The 22,099-nt window shown below is 41.4% G+C and overlaps 1 protein-coding gene and 1 long non-coding RNA gene across 3 annotated transcripts in view; both read right to left on the minus strand.

Moving 5' to 3' along the window:
- Positions 1-22,099, minus strand: part of stau2 (staufen double-stranded RNA binding protein 2) — a 106,915-nt gene that overhangs the window by 39,255 nt on the left and 45,561 nt on the right. For both annotated transcript variants that reach the window (XM_085468508.1, XM_085468507.1), the window contains exons 11-12: positions 19,336-19,393; positions 9,659-10,014 (exon numbers count right to left, since the gene is read on the minus strand). In XM_085468508.1, the coding sequence (XP_085324634.1) occupies positions 9,659-10,014; positions 19,336-19,393 (414 nt within the window). The remainder of the gene's footprint in view (positions 1-9,658; positions 10,015-19,335; positions 19,394-22,099) is intronic.
- LOC146702023 (uncharacterized) lies at positions 1,585-7,834 on the minus strand. Its single transcript, XR_014922265.1, has 2 exons — positions 1,850-7,834; positions 1,585-1,759 (listed from the first exon to the last, which is right to left on the minus strand). It is a non-coding gene; the product is annotated as an uncharacterized LOC146702023 (long non-coding RNA).

The raw sequence follows: 22,099 nt of genomic DNA on the forward strand, positions 1-22,099 counted from the left end.
GTCAAACGTTTACTATAGGTCTTTACCAGGTTTGCACACACAGTAGCTGGTATTTTGGCCCATTCCTCCATGCAGATCTTCTCGAGAGCAGTGATGTTTTGGGGCTGTCGCCGAGCAACACGGACTTTCAACTCCCGCCACAGATTTTCTATGGGGTTGAGGTCTGGAGACTGGCTAGGCCACTCCAGGACTTTCAAATGCTTCTTACGGAGCCACTCCTTTGTTGCCCGGGCGGTGTGTTTTGGATCATTGTCATGTTGGAAGACCCAGCCTCGTTTCATCTTCAAAGTTCTCACTGATGGAAGGAGGTTTTGGCTCAAAATCTCACGATACATGGCCCCATTCATTCTGTCCTTAACACGGATCAGTCGTCCTGTCCCCTTGGCAGAAAAACAGCCCCATAGCATGATGTTTCCACCCCCATGCTTCACAGTAGGTATGGTGTTCTTGGGATGCAACTCAGTATTCTTCTTCCTCCAAACACGACGAGTTGAGTTTATACCAAAAAGTTCTACTTTGGTTTCATCTGACCACATGACATTCTCCCAATCCTCTGCTGTATCATCCATGTGCTCTCTGGCAAACTTCAGACGGGCCTGGACATGCACTGGCTTCAGCAGCGGAACACGTCTGGCACTGCGGGATTTGATTCCCTGCCGTTGTAGTGTGTTACTGATGGTGACCTTTGTTACTTTGGTCCCAGCTCTCTGCAGGTCATTCACCAGGTCCCCCCGTGTGGTTCTGGGATCTTTGCTCACCGTTCTCATGATCATTTTGACCCCACGGGATGAGATCTTGCGTGGAGCCCCAGATCGAGGGAGATTATCAGTGGTCTTGTATGTCTTCCATTTTCTTATGATTGCTCCCACAGTTGATTTTTTCACACCAAGCTGCTTGCCTATTGTAGATTCACTCTTCCCAGTCTGGTGCAGGCCTACAATACTTTTCCTGGTGTCCTTCGAAAGCTCTTTGGTCTTGGCCATGGCGGAGTTTGGAGTCTGACTGTTTGAGGCTGTGGACAGGTGTCTTTTATACAGATGATGAGTTCAAACAGGTGCCATTCATACAGGTAACGAGTGGGGGACAGAAAAGCTTCTTACAGAAGACGTTACAGGTCTGTGAGAGCCAGAGATTTTCCTTGTTTGAGGTGACCAAATACTTATTTTCCACCCTGATTTACGAATAAATTCTTTACAAATCCTACCATGTGGATTCATGGATTTTTTTTTCACATTCTGTCTCTCACAGTTGAAGTGTACCTCTGGTGCAAATTACTGACCTTTGTCATCATTTTAGGTGGGGGAACTTGCACAATCGGTGGCTGACTAAATACTTTTTTGCCCCACTGTACAAAACATGCATAAAATTGCTCATTTATTCCTAAAATTGTCACAGTCATTTATTGTCAGCAGATTAGACATGTGAGCCTCGCATCTCAGATCAGCTGTTTAAAAGCTAACAATATGCTAGCTAATGTTAGGCTCGAACATCCTAAAGATCAACACAGCATATCGAAACTCTAGCTGTCACGGTCTGGCTGGCAGACCGTGGGGATGTGGGGAAAGGAGGACCCAGGCGCGGTGCTCTATGTATAAACAGTGTGTTTATTTACAGAGTGGAACAAAAACAACAATAAATCCCCGTGTTCTCCCAGACTCCCGTGTCGTGTCTCTGCGTGAATAGTTCGTGTCTCTGTGCTCTCCGCTCCCGTGTCAGCACCCCCCGGTGCTCGCTGCTCTTCGTGCCTTCCACGCTCCTCCTGCGGGAAACAATAGACGCAGCCGTCAGGACACAAATAACCGCGGGCATACACTTACACACATTAACTCAATTCAATGGGACGACTAACGTGGAGTCTCAAGGAAATGATCCCGCGTCGGTGGGAGCTCCAACTCTCTCCTAAGTAGCTCCCCCGACGAGGCCTGATCAGCAGCAGGTGTGTGACTTCGGGTGTGGCCAGTCCTTCCGCAGGGCCACACCCCTCAGGCCTGCAGGTGGCTGAGCTCCATCCTCCAAGCATACCCGCAGACACACACACACACACACACTCACATCTACAAGCATGGAGAAGAGCAGCAGCAACACCAAAATACATATAGTAATAATAATATAATTCATAACTGCTCAGGGATCCTGGGTTGCTCAGACCCAGGACCCTGACACTAGCGATATTGACAGCTGCGGTAAACGGTGGATTGACAGCCTACAATCTGCCTGTTTGTCCTACTGTGGCCACCATAGATAGGATTATGTACTTGAATTGTGAGGGGTAAAAAACACGAATTAAGTTGACTGCAATCTCTAATATAATGACATCTAGTAGTGGGATTTTACACACTGTACCTTTAAGCAAGCAATAATGCAAAGAGACAATAACTGAGGTTAAAATTACAAATGTAAGGAGCCAAAGGTCCAAAGTAGCAGCAGAGCAGTTACTGATTCGAAGATCAGAGCAATTATCCACTTTTTTTCAACAGCTAGAAAAACATTACTGTGTGTTTAAACAGATACGAACATTTTAATATCTCCTATAGTCCATAAAAGCTATTTCTCCCTAGAACGATCCTCTTGATTACTCTTTCGGAATTGCGATTTATAGAAACCAGTGCAGGGCCCTTTAAACTCTGCAGCAGGAGTGAGTGAAGTCTATCATGGCAGGAGGAATGGGGTGTGTCAGCAAAACACACAGCTGATTCAGGGTGCCAAAATTTAGCTGCAGTAATTCAACAACGCTGGTCTTGAACTGAAATCCAGAAATATGACATTATCTAGTGCGATCTGCAGAGGCCAGCATCTATGTTGAGCTCAGTGTGTGTGTCTATAATAAAAACACAAACACCAAAGTCAAATAGAGGAGCACAAATGTACACACACGCACCATTACTGCTTTTGAAAAGACAGAATAACTGTACAGCAATACATTTACAAAGGTCTATTAAATAGAACTCCAAACTTAACACTTCAGCTTATCAGGTCCCCACCAATACACCAAAACAACTAGATACACACAGGCACACACACAGACACACCTTCATTTAGTAAAGAGATAGCAGACACTTTGGGAAATACCCTTACCTCCCTTCAAGAGACTGATACCACTCAAATGTAAGAATGAAACTATAGTCAACAGTCCACGACTACTCTGTCACTTATTGTGGTTTCATATTTAGGAGCATTAAGATAGCTATTATGGGCATTTCTGTAACTTTTGTAAAAGCCAATGTTTTTTTACAACTTCAAAAATGATCACTTTATTGTAATCTCATTCTTTAAGTAGCTGCCCACAGCTTGTGGCCGCGGATGAGGATGGAAGCATCTATTAACTTAAATCAGCAGCTCTGCTCTCACGACCACCACCACCATCTCTTCACCGCAACAGATCAGGCCAGCAGCTGCATCTCTGCTGAAGTCCCACCAATCCTAAGACAAGTCTTTGCAACCGGGGATTGGATCGTCAGGGTCGGTGAGGTAAAAATGGATAGTGTTTGTTTTCTCAGTGCTAAAATAAAATGCCCACAAGTCGTGCAGAATTTTTTTAAGTGGTAAAAGAAAACATTCATGAAATTGCTATTGTAACATTACGCTGTTCTGTGGTCACAGTTATCATAGTACGAACCAAATATCCAGAGAGATTTGGGGACAGAAAACAACACAAAGGGGGCATTTTCATTCTGTGATTTTATATCATTAAATTGTCAACAGATCACTTGTGACTTTGTCTGCAGCTTGTGAAACAGCTCACTCAGTTGAGAAGGAGTCGCAATGAATAGAAGCATCCAGGCTGGAGACTTTCTGAGAACGGCGGCTTATGTGAAGAAAATAAAAATAAATAACTGTTTGGGAATCAAAGCGGTCGGTTAACACGCCCTCGGTCTCCTAATGCTAAGCCTGCACTGACACAAAACTGCAATCACAGTGTAGTTTTGAGAATTACATGAAATATGATCAATACTATCAAAATACAAGAGAACAAAGGCGAGTAAAAAAACGATTATGCTGCATATTCAAATTTGCAATATGCTGCGCTCGCACTTGAGGGTATATGATTTAAAGGTTTGCAAATGGGCTTGATTGTGGTGTAAAAACATCATCACTCAGTTTTGCCAAGCACACAGACGCAGGCATATCCACTAACACGCATACGGAGGGCCACCATGTAAGCAGAGACTGCGCGCCGAGCCAGCACAGCATTAGTGGTCTGATTTATACCACCGACAAAACTTGTTTTCGAAGATCGCTCTTCACACAAATATGCCGCAGAGCGCAGCTGGAAGCCATCACCCTGCCGCGGAAATCAAACGTGCAGGGATTAGCCATCCCAAAATGTATTTTCTAATGCAAATCCCAGAGTAAACAGAGAATAGAGGGATGAGATGATGACAAGGAAGTTGGAAACAAACTGTTAGAGTCTTTGAACGTTTGTACCAGATCAGGCGTTTGATGTTAATACAGAGAGATGCGAGTGAGCAATGGAGATTGGAGAAGAGGGAAAGGTGGAAAGGGAGTGGTGCAGAAAGTGCCAGGGTGGGTACGAGGTGGAGACGGCACCATTTGAAGTGGTTTTTCTGCAAAGCCAAAGAGGGAAGCGTAGAGAGAAGAACAAATACCGTATAAGTGTGAGAAATCCTGGGAACTGCACTGAATGGATATCAACACCAGTCACTCGCCAAGGATAGTGTTTTCATTAACATGGGATTTCCCCCCACAAAAGTTCTGCCTCCAGCACGGCAACATCTACATCCCTCCATTTTCTCCAAATCCATCTTCCAAGTTAAGCCTGCCGTGACTAGTTAAAATAACTCAGCTGATTAATATCTCTACTGTGTTATTGCTTTGGACAGAACTGATAGACACAGTAGATACAAATCAACTCCTCTAGACACAGACTGGAATGACAGTGCAGTGAGCTGATCTCTGTCCACTGTAATACATACCCAAGTAAGTAGACCTTATCAGTTTTTTTAATCCAATAAGTGGTTACATATTTGTACATTTCATTGTGCACCTTTTACTGTGATTCTGTGAATGGTTTGGGAAACATCAAGTAATCTAATATGTTATGCTTTAATGTAAGAATTCTGCAGGTTTGTTGAAAACTAGGTTACACTTAAGAAAGTGATTCTGTCATGTGTCCCACTGCAAATCCAAGATACAAACTCAGGAAGGGTGTAAATTCTAACTTTTGCTGAAAAAAAGCTACCCCCTTTCACCCCTTACTATATAGCTTAGGGTTTTAAGAGTATGAAGAGCAAAACACTATTACCATTGCCATTATAGTGGACCTTATCTACAGAGAAGCCCATTCTTACACTTCAAACTGAAAAATTAGATTTTTTTAAGTAGTAAAACCCAGTTTCTCCCAGTACAGCCTTGTCTTGTTTGCACCTGACCGAACAGATATTCTCATATTTTAAAGACCCAACTGTCTGGAGAGGCAGAGTAATGGCTTGCATTTTACTCCCGCTACACAATCATGAAACATGACCTGAAGCGCTTGCACATAAATACAAATGAGGCCAACCTGAAAGAGCGATATTGTGCCCCAACACATTCTGCCAAGTGTGACATGAGCTGAGAGTTTGACCAGTAGCTTGTGGAGTATCTAAAATGTGCAAAATTCAAGGAAAATACTGCTGTAGACTGAATGCTTAGTGACTCCATAACCTGTTCACAAACATCCCAGTACCAGGAATGCATTAAGTGAGTATCTTGAAAATAAATCTGCAAGTAGACTGAAAACATTTTATAAAGAAAAGGAATTTTCTGCTGAAACACTCAATATTGGTGCACACATATGTGACTGCTTTTGATAACATTTATACTCCCTTCTTTTTCCATTTATCGACTTTTAAATATGTGAAATCCTGCCAAGCAGAAAGTGCCGCTCTGATAAATGCCTGCTTAGTTTTAAAAAATAAAATTCAGGTATGAAGGCATGAGGAGGAATAAATCAGGTCCACAGCAGCAGATCTGTTGTGGTCCAGATGTGTACCATAGCACCATGTGGAGCTGATGGGAAAAAATATCATTAGCATTCCATCAATCACCGATATCTTATATAAACTTTTTCCCCAGCTCATTTCTTACTGAGGTAACATTTAATAATATGAGGCGGTCAGCAATAACTGACTGGTGACTACCAGAGTCAAACACGTAGAAATGGACATAACATACAGAAACATGATAGAAGTAGTAGGCCAGAAAAAAGGTACGTGGACACAGAAACTGAGAATCTGTTATGTAGCTTTCATTCACTTCTTCATCCTGTTCCATGTGTTGTCTATTACCTCCTGCTTTGTTTTGTTTCTGCCCCACTTCCAGCACACATACCCAGCATGCCAACAACACACTAGCCAAATTAATAGCAAATACACAAAGACACACATACGTACAAAAACACTGGAATAAGTGACAGCATCCTTGCTCCAAGCTGGCATGAGTACAACACACTGTTGCTTATCCAATCGGAGCTTCCACTAGAGGCCATTTTCCAATCAAATCAAAGTGGGGCTAAGCAGGTAGGCCCCGGCTTTTGTTTGCAGCGCTGGATGGATGAAACAGACACTATGAGAATGTCCTTCGTTTTTGATTTGTTCCTTTAATCCACTACTAGGAGGTCTCTGTAATCCGCTCACTTGGATGACATAATTACATTTTTCTAATAATTATACATCAGACAAGCAGATTAATATTAAATTGCTAAAAAGATCTTAGTGTGGATTTGACTACTCGTTTGCTGTTGAGTATGGCTGACAGGAAGACGGCTCAACACAAAGCAGCACATTACGTGACCACTGGAAAAGCAGACAAGTGCAGCTTTTGGCAAAAACATTTGAAATCTGTGGTGATTTGGCCGCAAAAACACATAAGAATACATAAGCATTAAAAAGCCTGCCTAGCATGGCTCTGTAAGCAACCAGAGGTTCTCATTACAAACCCACATGATATGAAACATCCCCTCAATAGAACACATATTGTCTGCGTGTCTCAATTACAGCCTGAATTCCTCACTTCAGAAATGCGCACACACACATGCACACACACACAAGCACACGGGAATATGTGAGTACACCGATTATGGTTTGTGTATTTATTCACAGAAACGCATGGGAGGATGAACAGACAAATATATTTGCAGCAATGTGAAATGGGTTACAGTTTGTAATGTTTGGCAACAACACCAACTTAAACTTTACACACAGGCTTTGCCCAGCTCTTCCATTTCCACTAAACAGAACCTGCTGTGTGTGTGTGTGTATTTGCGCATATGTACAAGTGTGTCTGGGCTTGGCCAGGCAGCAGAGCTCTCTCAGGTTACACACACACACAGGAAGGCTCAGAGCAATAACAAAGGCCTTTCAAAGGAACCCTCAGCAGGTTAAGATAAAATGTTTTCGCTCAAACTGATAAAAAGCATCTGCAGCTTAAATGAGCAGGCGCTGGTATCAGTGGCGAGGTATGTGCAGCAGATCGGCCGGGACAGATTAAAACAGACAGCGGGTTGTCTCCCTCTTGGACGCACAGAGACCTAAGAGCAAGTGTATGTGTGCGTCCAGTCTAGTACTGACAGAAACACCTGTGAGGTTTAGTTCCAGCTTTAAATCCTCGGCGTGCCAATAATGTGAGAAACAGAAAATGGATAGGGTGTTATCGAGCAGTTCTAGGTTGTACGCTCCACACACAAGTCCCACTGTGCTGTAGGACAACCGCTGTGATGACTCTAAGATACTGTAGACTCGGCAACCTCTAGCACATACTTTAAATGTGTATTTTCATTTTTCTTTTTAACTGTCCAAATATCTTCTTTATAAACACACGGCTGATGAAGAACACTGTTCTAGAGGGAGAAGAATTTGGACACAGTTGTTGATCATATTTATGCATGGTCATGCTAACATCTGTCATGTCATGTGTGATTACTGTATGGGTGTAGTGCTGGAGGAGAAGGGGGGGGGGGGGGTGTCTTTAACTTTTTTTAGTTGGAATTATTAAATTTATGACATAATTGAATCCAGTTTAAATGACAAGACTTTATTCCACAAGAATAATAAAGGTTAAAGCAGCAAGAAAGTTCACTGAGCAAAACAGGAAAATTCAGATTTTTTAACTTTTTTTTTAAACTTAGAAACATTTGCTTCAAAGATGGTGATCAGATTCGCTTGCGTTCAGTTGGCATCGTCAAAGCGACTTGTGAATTTCTGTATATGTAGATGCCAAAAGATTTGATTTTTAACTGATTTATCACAGTTAATTGCCATATTATCACAAACATATTGCATGTAATTGCCATCTCGATCCCATTTAACTGCAGACTGATAGCAGCAGACCGACTCTGTCTAATTGCTGCTGTCTTGATGCATCAATCTGTTTATAATGATATGGCGATTAACTGTGAAAAATCAGTGAAAACCTCAAATCTGTTGGCACCTACATATGCAGAAATTCACATTAAACAGAATTTCATATTAACAACTTGCATTTGGAGTCCAGCCAGAACCTCATAGATCTGGAGCAGAAATTCCTCTATATATAGCGGTGCAGTAGCTACAGGATGACGATTTAGCAACAAAATGACATGGGTGACAACCTTCCTTTTTGATAGAAATATAACCAGAATAAAACCAGCTGGTAACCAGTTGAGTCAAGTCCCCTATTGCAAAGAAAGACAGAAACTGGTTATGCTCACTGGTAGAGACCAACTCCGACCAGATATCCAGCAAAGTGTGTAATAGACATGCTAGTCCACAGTGTCCATTCCACGTGTTGCCTCTCAAAAATATGAAATGGACATGTATGCAGAAGTTGCAATAACAGCAGAGAGAGATATTTTATTTCAAGCCAACATACAAAAAAAATCACGGGAAAGTGTTTAAACGGATATTAATAACATATTTACATGTATATACATATTAGCCACCTAGCTTAATCATTTCTGATGATTAAGGACCCTGGAACACACTTTATATGATTTTTGCTCACTAGCAACTTGTTGGCTTTAAAGATATTATCTTCCCCTGCTGGAAATGCAGTTTCCGTTTCATGTTTTGGAGAGGCAAAGCGTGAAATGGACACGGTGGACCAGCGTGTCTATTACACATGTTGGTGTGATACTGGGTTGCTGACTCAGGTGTTTTATTTGGAGACAGGCTTCCTCCTACTAGGTGACCTGTGCAATCACCTTGCTATTAAAAGTAGTTGCCCAGAGGTTGAGAGTGTTATATTCTCTGGGCAATCAGTTGGTTGCCTCAAAAATGCTAAAGATTTTAATGTAATCAATGGGCAAGCACCAATTTTTCCTAGGAGCAAAGATGTCAACATCCTATTTTATTCTGCGCCAATAACAAACTGCATGTTGAGATCTGAGAGGGTGTCCAATGGAAATGAAACAAAATCTGTCAGACAACCAATGAGGCTGTAAACAGAATGTTGTTATATCATGCCACTCACTTATTAAGGCTTATATGAACTTTGTACTAACTATGCTGAGGTACTTCCAGTGACAGAGTGACACATTTAATGAATTCACCTATATTACTGCCAATTAAAAATGTTTGGTAAGACTGCAAAAGTAGGGCATAACACAGGCCACTTACCATGTAACAAAAATTATTTTTTAGATGTACAGAAATTTTAGAGGTTCACCTCTTTTGCATCTTACCTGGAAGCCCTGGATGCGAGCCAGGTAGTCCAGCTGCTGTGCTGGCTGCACCGAGACACCACAGGCCAGGTTCTTCCCCTTCATGGGCAGTGAGGCTTCGGCTGTGGGTGACTGACCATTCAGCAGCAGCTCCCTGGCCATGGTAGCGGTTGGGCTGGGTGAGGAGGATGAGCCACTGTAATAAGAAGGGTGTCCTGGGGGTAGCGGGGCAGAGCAGGGCCCCATGTCTTTTGATGCCATGTAGTTAACGGAGTTGCTACTGGTGCTCCCGGGGCCCGGAGCACTGCCACCTTGCTTTCTACTGGCCTCCATCTCCTGATAGACATCTGGGCTTAGGTGGAGCAGACCCTTTTGGGCTGGAGGGGTCAAGAAGGGCGGGAGGAAGGGAGGGAGGTGAAGATTAAAAAAAAGATGTTAGTATGAATAGATAAATGGACACAAAGAAAAGTATAAAGAGTTAAAAGAGGCAAAACAGAATAAAGGAATGACATTAGGAAAGAGAACAGAGAAAAAGGTTATTATGGATCTCATAATTAAGCGTTGAAATCTCATGAATACAGATTCCTTAGCCACTTACATTAAGACAATACCAAGGAGTGTTTGTCTATGTGGGTGCCCAACTGTGTCCATTTGTGTGCCTACAAGTGTGAGCTCCTAAACTGGCATTTCGTCACCAAACATAGTTGACAGTTACTTGTGTTTTGGCAGGTCCAAGCACTATCAAAGCGTCTGCTGGGAAACACACACACAGCCCCTTTCTTTCTCACTCTCAAACACAAACACAGAGACACAAACGGAGCATCCACCAATATCAACAGAGTGTCTATGACTTCATCTTTGATGGAAAACAGCACCGTCACTTCACTGGTATCCTGCTCCAGTTTTTATGTCTTCAAACATAGACCCAGCTGAACCTCAAAGGAAGTTTAGTCACAGACAAAAGGTTCTTGTTATATTATTTTGAATGAGGAAATGTCCCAAATGGCCTGGCCGAGGCACCTTTGTGGTCTAACAAGTGAAACTGGACAATACTTGCTGTAGTTCTAGCCAGCTGAACACAACAGCACCATTTTAAAGCTTTCTGGACTCTGATATCACTGACCTGAAAGTGTTGCGGAAGCAGGAAATGCCCGTGGGTTGGGATTCAATACGTTTGTTACTCTGTGGCCATGGTGAAAGTGAAAGGAAGGAGTACAAGGCATTAAAAGAATGCAAGGAATTGTAAAGAGAGGATAAAAGAAGGAGGATGAGCTGGCAGCTCGTTCAGATGGAAGAGGATGTGGGGATGAGTGAATGTGAAACCCATGAGGAGCCTCCAAGCCCAGCCAAGGTCACCAGAGACAGGAAGACCAGCTGTCTGTGTGTCTGTGCACATGTCTGTGGGCTTGTTTGTGTGTGCATATGGACCAACAGCTGGGAGAAAGCGCTGGAGCGAGCACTTGACTGACAGGTCACTTCCTGTTTCAGTTAACATTTACAATCACAGACAGATATACACAAACAAGGACAGAGTTTTGCACAATTGTAGCTTACTCTAGTGTAAGGTTTCTGGGAACCTGCTGACAGTATTTCCCATAATGAACAATGAAGTTTGCATTCCTTTCCAGAGCAGCAGAAAAGCTGAAGGAAACAAATGAAATCCAGAACTTATTGCTCGTACTACAACAAGTGGCCCCTTGCCAACAATGACACAAATGCTAGGACTTTTCCCCCCTCCTCCTAATCATGATGACAACTTTAATTTGAATTTACACAAGTAAAACTTGCAGGCCTGCACATTCTGAATGCAGCATCATAAAAAATGAAAGGTGTTAGCCAACATGACATCAGCAGTGGACAAAGAGAATTGGAGGGGGGGGAGGAGGAGGCAGTCAATGTGATCCATGTGAGTTTCTGTGACTGCCCAGTGCATGTGAGAGTGTTTGCATGTTTGCATGTGATTGAGTACTTAAAGCTGGTGTCAGATGGTAAGCGAGAGCGTGAGAGCAAGAAACAACAAGAGTGAGACAATGGACGAGAGACAGTGGGAGTGAATAAGCAAGAGTGGCTGGATGTGTTTGCGCGTGATGCTGGACAGTGATTGTGAAATTGTGTACATAAAGTGGGAGAAAGTTAGTGAAAGGGGAGAGCGGGAGAAAAGCAGGCTGAGCCTGAGAAGTGGTGAACGGAGGAGTAGGGAGAGCTTATTTGTGGTACCGGTTCCAGGCAGTTGCAGAGGGGTCCCACCCAGACTCGGTGTCCGGTGGGCCAGGGGAGCATTGGAGGAAAGCCAGAGCCAAGCATGAGACTGATCGAAAACAGATAGGGCCGAAGCCCGCCGCTATAAATCACCACTGTGGAGCAAGACCTTCACATAGCTTACACATGCACACAATGCACACACACACACACACATATGAACAGCAGGAAATGAAATGTGGCAACTCAAGTGAAAAGCCGTGCTGCAAGACCCATGGGAATAGAAGGGAGAAAAATCACCCTCTTACTTCTTTTACTTAGGCTTTCTTTTTATGCTCTCTTCCTGTCTCTAAGCCACCCTGTTTGTTGTAGCAATGCCTTCCAGAGCTTACATAGGGCAAAGGACACTGACGCGCACACACACAAAGAGTAAAATGAGGGTTGTAGGTGCCTGAGGTGCGTGTGTGGGTGTTTTGTCTGGGAATGGAAAGAACAGAAAGACAGAGGGATAAATGGACAGCCCTTGACATATTTACCTACTTTCTCCCACTATGCCTTATATAACGCAGAAACATTCTTTGTGTGGAGCATAGCTCGTCAATGACAGCATTGGTTATGTGTAGGAAATTGCGTTTGTGTTACCTCAGGCTAGTAAATGGAAGAAGATCAAAAATAGAGTTAACCCATTTTGCCAATATGCAACAGCTTTTAAAGCTAAATTAAAAAAAAGGTTTCGACAGAACTGAGTTTTTGAAACCTTTTCAAGGGTTCCGTCCTGCTTTATGTCCTTTTCTGCTATAACTACCTGAAAATGGATCAAAGGACATGATATTTGCCACGTCAGTTACATACATAAAACATTAAAAAATCAGCTGACAATAATGCTTATTAGGCCTCTATATCATCCTCACATTTTGAAGCAGCTGGTGTCCTTTGCACACATCCCTACATGGGGCCCCTGTAGTGAGTTTTCCAACTAAGATGCCATTGCAAATGGTTCACTTGTTGTTTGGGGGGAAAAGAGTGAAGTTTGCCAGCCTTCTGTGGCCCTCTAACACTTTTGAGCCCCACGGAGAGGCCTGTGGGTAATGTTTTAAACATATATCTCGAGCTACACCTAAAATGTGGACTGTGGTTCTTCCTTTGCCTGTGATTTTTAGTTTTTGCCTCTAACCTAGCCTAGTTTCTACTAACCTAGCAGACACACAATGAATAAAATGCCAATGATAACCTCCAGCAGCAACTCTAATTGCTCTAATTTCAGGATTGAGCCAAAAACAAACCATTTAAAATTTGTTTGACCTGAGGTATCCACTCACTAGAAGCAATAATTAAATCACACAGTAAAGTCTCTCTAGAATTTCTATTAACAATCAATCTAAAAACTTGAATATCCTGTTTTTATGCCATAACAGTGCAGACTGCAATAAAAATGCACGGCCTGATTGTAAATGGAATGCCATTATTATAAGTGTAGATTTAAGAAATGCTAGAAAACCTTTTTCCTGATAGCCTATAAATGTAACTTTCTATGTAAGTCTTAGTATCATTTTACCACCGCTTGGTAACTAATAACAGGACTGTATACCCTTTGGCACCAAATTAAAATTTCAGCAGCAACAGATTTATATTTTTGCACAAGTTTTTTTTTCTTAAATTGTAACACTGTGTTAATTGTGACCAACAGTCTTTTAAGACAGACAACAGGAATGACTGTGGCTGATAGTAGGATATGATCTACTGTTATCATCTACATTAAAATAAACCACAGTATGCTACTTTAGGGGATAGGCGTCAATGAGAAAAGACCAAGGTGCAAATACCAACCCTGAAGACACAACAAAAAAAGACTTGTAAACGTGGCAGTCAGAAAAAGTAATTGTTCCATGACCCTTATACCTGGTTGTTCCACCCTTTGTAGTAGGAACTGCAATCAAGCAATAATTGGAAATTAGCCTTTCACATTGAATTCTTCTTTGCAAAACTTTTAATTCAGCTACACTGGCGGGTTTTTGAGCATGAATGAACTGCTTAAGGTCATGTCAAAGCATCTCAATTCAAAATTTTCAGTCATGTGACCGACTCATCATCCTAGCTGTCAATTATTATCTATCCATGGAGGAAAAACAAAGATATGAAGAGAAACTACATCCATACTTTAACCTGGCAGGTTTATTGAATCCCTAAAAGTAGCATTGTCTTTCCCAGAGTACCCATTTGGTCATGTCTACCTGTATCTGTATGTGTATGTAAAAAGAAAATTCACCCTACATTGCTGCCTGGATGAAAGCTTTTAAAGTAAGGATAGCTACATGAATTTTCGATCTGGAGGTAATTGTAAGTGTTACCTAGCTAACTCAAACAAACTACTATATGTAAATCTTTAGTTTTGTTGACTTGGACATTCACAGTGTAGGACCAGAAAAGTTCTGGTAGTATTAATCATCACATTACTGTTGTGTCATAAGAGTAAAGTTGAGCGAGTATTTTTCTGATGTCAGGTAAATCATCCCTACAGTTTAAATGAGACGCCACTGACAGCTTGAGTTGCTGTTAAGAAGCAGGGATTGATGCAATTTGTCCTCATTTGGCAGGTTTAGGTGAGGTTTGCTCACTTGTTGGTGCCATTTTCTACACCATTCTGGCAGCTATAAATAAACGTTCATTAGTGCATTGATTAGTTGCTGTGCTATTGGATGCACTATCTGGCATTTTGGCTGAGTTAAACTTGAAAAGGTTGAAAGTATAGCTGGAGGGTAAAGAACTGCAATACTGTCAGGTGGGCGTGTCCCAGTAGCTCTGACGTCACACGAAAACTTTGGATAGGATTCAAGTCCGGACTTTGACGGTCCGGACCTTTGTTGCAGGCTTTGTTCATGGCTAAGATCATTTTGGGTTAGAGTTGTTTTCTTTTTCTTTTGAAAGTGTACTAAACTAGCCAATAGGGTTGGGAGTAAACAAATTGTTTACTTTTCTAGGCATCTGAAAGAAGCAAGTGCAAATATGGGATACTGTCAGAGTGGATACTAGCCAGGGGCCTAGGTACTAGAGACCTTCTTGCTCCATAGTATAAAGTCTAATTTGTAAATTCATAATTCTTTGGTGACTTTACAGTGTACAAGTTGGGGTTCTGTGTCTGTCCTCCTGCACAATTTATCAAAGCAGCTCCCTTGCCTAAACATTTCCAATAGTGAGAATGTCTCTGAAACTGATTATTACCTCAAGCATGCAACACTTGAGGTAATAAGGGACTTTGGAGATGACTTCATTCTCCCTGTGCTGTTTGGAGTTAATTTGAGAAAATAGGTATATCCACATACGGTACAGTGAGACAAGGGAAGAGCATGGCACAACCAAATGATTGCAACCACGTGAAATTAGGCTTTTGTGTTTTTTTGTTTTTATAACATTTGCTTCAAAGACAGAGACCAGGTCTGAGACCACTCAGATTCAGTTGCTGTCTTCAAGGTGACTTTGGTGCGTCATGATGGTGAAAAACAGCAATAAGACTGACTCAGTGTGCTATCAGTTTGCAGCTGAATGGGGTGAAGCTGGCAATTACACACAATCTGTCACTGTTAGTAAAAATATGCTTATTAACTGTGAGAAACTGTAGTAAATCTGTTGCTTTCCTCCACAAATAGTGATGTAGTTGCTGCAGGAAAGCAATTTGTAAAATGACACAGGCACTCTTGCAGATGTGCTGCACTCATTGGTGACTCAGACTGATAGCAAAATGGCAGTCTGTCTGCGTTTACAAATTACCTGGCAGCTCACAAATCTGAGAGTACGTGCAGTTAGGCCATGATTGTTTAGAGACAGGTTGCCTTTCACCAGACAACCGGTGCAAACACCTTAGAACTGAAGTCATTACAGGCATTTAACCTCTGATTGCAGCTGACTGCTGCAGCTACCTGCACTTGATATTGAATGTGATTTTTCGTAGCAGCACAGATACTGCCGCCCTTGTTTTACTCTAGTGTGACTGAGCCAATTCTAAATTCATTGAGGAAGACAGATTTGAAGCAGTTTTTTCTACGGTAACCTTCCTTTGGTTCAGACTCAGGGCTGGGCTTTCTAACATTTTTACACATTTTACACAAAAAATCTGTATGATATAAAATACGGGGTGGAATCAAACATATTGCTTTCTCTCGTGGCATTATTTGAACAGTGGAAGAAAGCAAATTAACTGAAGTATATTAAAATTTAACATAAAAAATATAAATAAAACCCATCCTGACTACACAGTGTAGTAGTGAATGTAGAGAATTTATGCTTTTTTGGGGGGGTGGAGGTGTAATCACTACGGAAAAATGTGCTGTGATATATCATCACTGTGGGTGACACACTGTGATAGTATTGCACGGAGAGTTATTCTTGGACTCTTACTCATAAGATTAAAGTGCTTCTGAAAAAAAAAGTCTCATTCAGAAAAGATCCGCACAATAAGTAACACTGCCGTTATAAAGAGTCGAAAACAGATGTCGCTACATCAACAAAGATGGCTAAAATATTGAGGATTATAAGTTTAAAAGTTTTAATTTTATTCACCTATAAACACGGGCCCTGTTTAAACACTCGCAAAGTTTGAACAGCTGCAAGGAAAAGAAAAGATTTTCACCCCCCCCTTTTTTTTTAACCCCCAGCCAGACTTCTACTTATTCACACTATACGTCAAAACAAAAGACAAACAAGAAACATCTTCCATTCAGCACTGACAGACACACGCACACAGAAAACTGAGACCAGCTGTATCTGTTTGAATGAGTTGTAAATGGTGTTTATGAAATAAATATTATTCAGACATTAGCGTCGTGTGAGTGTTCTGCGGTTTGGGCAACTTTAAAGAGCTAATTAGCAGATAGTTAAGCCTCATGCTGAGTGTGAGATAAACTAAGTGGAAATGGCAATGGACCAAAGGCACACTCCAAGCCAACAATAGGAACAGTCATCGAAAAAAGGAAGATTTTGTTTCCCAAGAGGCTCTACTCTGGAGGTATTGGGCAATGACCGAAGCTCCGGCTTCAATAGAAACCACAACCACCAAAATAGTTTTTCCAAGAGAACAATCATTGATCTACAAATATTATTTAGATAATATATCTTTCAGAAACTCGACTAAATCACAGATTTGAGTGCTATAAAAATTGTGGCACAGGCTCAGTTCTCATCTGGGTCCTGCCTATCAAGTCTAAACCAGCAGTGAGCAATGCAACAAATCTGGGCGATTACTCTCTCAACATAAGTGTGCTAAGCATGACATCCATTCTCCTCTCCAGAGTGAAGCTGGATGCCCCATGTCAGGGAGCCGGAGCTCTGCCAAAACCCTCCATTAGACCAAAGTGACGACAGCACATTTGAATCTATTAAAGCTATCTGTTTTCCCCTCTGCTGCTCGACATCTCACAGATTGTTCATTTGAGTCACAAACTGCTCTTTCTCAAGCTGCTGGCATTTACTTTCCTAGTTTAAAACTGCTTACATCTGCTTTTTTAAAAACTCAATCTAGAACATCACAAAAATATAATAAAGCTCAGATACTTACATGCTTAAGCAACACCATGACAATGAATTCTTTGGAAACTTCTTTCACACGTAATATTAAAAAAAACAACAACAAAAAAAACTTATGCCACATGTGGCACGACTAGCAAAATAACACCACTGCCAGGCTCCGGAGACAACAAAACAACTAAAAATAGAATGGGAATTCTTGAAATAGCTTCTTGACTTTAATGTGAGATTTTCGGCATTATTTTTTATTTTGATTACAGACAAGACAACCAACTTAACAAGAGACAATGATGGAGGCCAGCTGTTTTAAAATTACACCCTTAAGGTTCTCAGTGAAGAGTCCTTTGAGACAAAGCCTCCTCTATAAATAAAATGCCCTTTAAGGCCATCACATTCCTATGTAAGATCTTACATAAATCCAGACAGGAAATGTATTTTGCATTTGCTGACCTTTTGAAGATGTCCATAAGGTGAGATAATGATCTGTTTCTCCTTTGTATCTGTTTGTACATTAACAGGCTTGGGTATTGTCCAGATATAACAGCAATGGCAAGGCTAACATGATGATGTTTAGGAGGTTAACTATATTTACCATCATAGTTTAGACTGTTAGCATGCTAACATTTGCTAATTATAGTGAGTGATGCCATTAGCTTTGGTCTTTCACTATAAACCAAAGTCAAAGCCATGTATTCCTTTTTGTACTTGATTATCCCACTAGTGAGAAATTTAGAAGAAGACTTTAGTCCATAAGCCACAGGTGTATTCATTCATTGTAGTTCAGGCTGGACCTACACACTGGCCCAGTTAATTGACTGGTATTGTGATTTTCACAACCATGCTGCTAAAAACCTGCACAGAGATCCAAATTGAAATAAAAAAAATAGCTTAATATCTAGTAAAGACCTACTACTAATCTTGTGTGCTCAATGCACATTTTAACTACCGAATGCCTTTTTGAACATTTATTCCAGAGCATGGATATCACCACTTCTGTTTTTTCCACTACTTTGGTCCTTTTAGCACTAGTTTGACATACTAGTTGTAATGATTTATTAATTACTTATTCTGTTTCAGCAACTAGTTACAACACAAACTTTACTAAGGAAGCTGAGCCAGAACCTGTAGCATGAGAGTCACAGGTAGTCCGCTATCTGATGCATTCGTGGCCTTCTGGATAATGTAAGCCAGACAATGTCAGGGGAATCAGATTAGAGTATAACAGTTTCCTTTCATACATTTAATGAACAACAGGTGATAGTCTACCTGAAAATTACTCAATTTTTATCATGTGGTGTTGGCTAGGTAGAGCATACTCAAGGCAGGTCACATCTACCCAATCCACTGGAAACCAGGCAGTTACCCGCTCTATTTAATGTTTAAGAGTGCAACCGCATGAGCACACATGGAAATACCTTTACGAGATCACTACTCAACTGCAAAACATTTCTCAAGTAAATAGTCTAAAAATCTTTTATAGCAAACTAGCCTTGTGTAATTAGCATTGTGTACATTTTATTTACTATTTTGGTTTTGGTCTCATCAGTTTGAGAAATCTGCTAACTACTTTAACCACTGATGTGATAAACCTTGTAAACATGTATGACAGTTGCAGTGTCTCTATGTGTTGAGGATTAAGGGTATGTGTATGTGCACATACCCTATACTCCTGTGCACTTGTGTGTTAATCCTGAGTGAAAGGCTATGTTTTCTGCACAGGAAGGCAGCGGAGGGACTCCCCGGAGGGCCTCTGTGTGCCGGCCCTGTAAGCCTGTGTGAATGAGCCTGAATTCGCAGGCTCCCCACGAGGACGCACGGCCAATTAAGCTGACAGTCAGAGGCCCATTGACCAGTCACAGAGATTAAACGCCGGGCCATCTCGGTGGCTAAAACCACCTGCAGGATGGAGGGAATGATGGAGAGCCAGAGAGGAGGAGGAGAAGGAAATGGAAAGAAACACGGGGAGACGTGCCGATACTCACTGTTGCTTGTCGCTTCAGTAAAAGACGCCTTTTGTCCATTCCAGCCTTTGTTGTCCATCTGTAGTGATGTGGAGAGAAGGAGAGAAGGGGGAGGTAAGAGAGATGTAGATTCTTGAACAGACAGCTTCTTCACGCATGTCAGACAAGTTCCTTCCTACTGTTTGGTCAACAAAGAGACGAGTGCTCACAGGAGGGGATGCTTAAGGAGCCTAGTGTCTCTAGGCCAGCTACTTAATTAGGGGGGTTGTCAATGTTTACTAACAAAAAAAAGAGGCTCCTATTCAATGTGTTACTTCTGCTGTGGTGTGTGCGTCTGCTTGCACAAACACACACAGCCACAAACACATGTGAAACACAAACAAATCATTTCTCACATGTGTGACAGCTGAGGAGATGACATTGCTGTAAACAAATTCACCCACGCTACAGTGGAATTTCAGTGCAAGAGAGCTCACAGCTCACAGAGAGAAAGGAGGAATGGAAGGAGAGAAAGCGCTCGAAAGAAAGACAACCTATCTTACAAAAGCTACAGAGCTCTGAGTTGTCTGAGATCAAAAGAAAAGGAAAAACGAATTCGTACAGAGACGTTGTCGGAGTTGTCGAGCTATTGCACAGTCACGTATCGGCCAATAACTTTGTTCTGTCTAAATATTGTTTCTTGAGTGTAACCAGACAGGTCTCACCTCTTGCCAGAAATTAGCTTAAACAGGGAGACTCACTGCTTATTTCCATAACAGCAGACTCACATATCTGAAACCTTAGAAAACAAAACACAGTGGTTTATAGGACTAAAGAATGAAACATCCAATGATGTGATTTGATTACATGTCTGTAACGTTTGACATTCCCCTGGAGACTCGTGTAAGTGGGGCATTCAGTGTGCAGAGCGTTTAAAACTTTCAAAAACTCCTCTGCTGAAGTCTCAGTAGCAGTAACTACACAGAAGATCAAGGTAATTAATGTCAGAGCTGAGGAAATCAAACTAAAAGGAAGGAAATTACTGGCTGCAAACTGAGATGCGCTTTCTTCGGAGCATGTCATGTTTAACTCTCCTGCAGTGTTGGTCAAGTTACTTGAAAAAAGTAATCAGTAACTAATTACTGATTACTTCCACAAAAAAGTAATCCCGTTACTTTACTGATTACTTATTTTCAAAAGTAATTAATTACTTAGTTACTTAGTTACTTTTTAAAAACACGATTTACAACCTGAAGAGGTGATAAAGCGATAGATCTTTCAGCCCAATTCTACTTTTTCTGCATAATCCATCATACAAAATGTAATCAAATGGAAAAGTCTCTTTTTTTTTTAACTTGTTTTATCAGTTTTAATCTTTTAACTTTATGCATCAAGCAAAAATTTAATTATATGCAACATTCTCTGACTTGAATAAATTAGTTTAACATTTAAACCTATTTTCTGCACATTCCAGCACATAAAATAAAATATTTTTTGTGTTTACACTCACTCTTTCAAATAGATGCAAGTAAAACACAGCAGAAAATAAATAAAGTCAAAGACTCAGCGGTCCTGTTGCACTATTTTCACCTGTAAAGCAGGACTGCGGTAGGCGGCGGTTTACCCTGGTGCAGGTGTGCCGCGGTCAGTTGAAGAATCCGCGAGTTTCTCTGTGAGTTTCCCATTACGTCGTTGCACACTCGGTGCTTGCTTGGAAGTTTAGGGGGGTTTTTTTCACTGTAAAAAGAAGTTTTCTTCCCACGCACGATGGACACTAATGTTTTTGTTACTTTTTATGGAATCAAACTCAAAGTAAGTTCAGTACTTCCACGCTTTAAACGCTGCACGCTCATACGCTCTCCCGCACTCGATATGTGATCCATTGTTGATCTGCACACAGCTGTTGTCACTAACGGCGCACTCGCTTATGTCACTGTCATTCTCGCAAAAAATCACGGTTTTAGTAACGCAGTAATGCAGCGTTCCTACGGGAAAGTAACTGTAATCTAATTACCGTTTTTGCAATAGTAATCCCTTACTTTACTCGTTACTTGAAAAAAGTAATCAGATTACAGTAACGCTTACTGTAATCTGATTACAAGTAACGCGTTACTGCCCATCTCTGCTCTCCTGTAGTTCTAAGATTTGGTTTTCTGAATAGTATACATACAGTATATGCAGCATCATATATCAAACTAATGAGCTGTCTGGGGAACAATTAACATTCTACAGAGAGACTGGTTATGTAACTCTATCTGATTCTGCCCCCTTGAGCTTAAAAACCAACGAGGTGAATAAAGATGTTGGTGATCAATGGTTGCTTGCAAAACACATATGGTTTAGAGAAGCTGAACGGGTTGTATAATAGGTCAGCAGCACTGGGATTTGAGATAAATCTGGGAATTGAGTATCAGAATTACTGTGCGGGGTTGTAGAGATGAGATAAAGTCAGGGCAGTGCATGAAGTTTCCTAATTAGTTCTTCAGCATACAACTTTATAGGTACCATCCGCTATCACCATTCTTATAGCTCTGATGCTAATAACAATTGCAAAGTGTTATTATTTGGGTGTCTCTGCTTAGACTGCTGCCCCCTGCAGCCCCGACCTTGATAGGCAAACAGAAAAGTGACAGAGGCAATAAAAACCCATTGGAATAACTCATGAGTGTCTGTAATTAAGTAACCTAAAGCAACCTACATACTATACATTTATGTTGCACTCATTAGCCATTATGTTAGGTGCCCGAAAGGACATTTATGTGACTTTGAACGTAGCATGGTTGTTGGTGCCACACAGGGTGGTCTA

This window comes from Copadichromis virginalis, linkage group LG9 (assembly GCF_057382275.1).
Source record: "Copadichromis virginalis isolate Kocher_CV1m ecotype Utaka linkage group LG9, C_Virginalis_male_GT1.1, whole genome shotgun sequence".
Lineage (NCBI taxonomy): Eukaryota > Metazoa > Chordata > Actinopteri > Cichliformes > Cichlidae > Copadichromis > Copadichromis virginalis.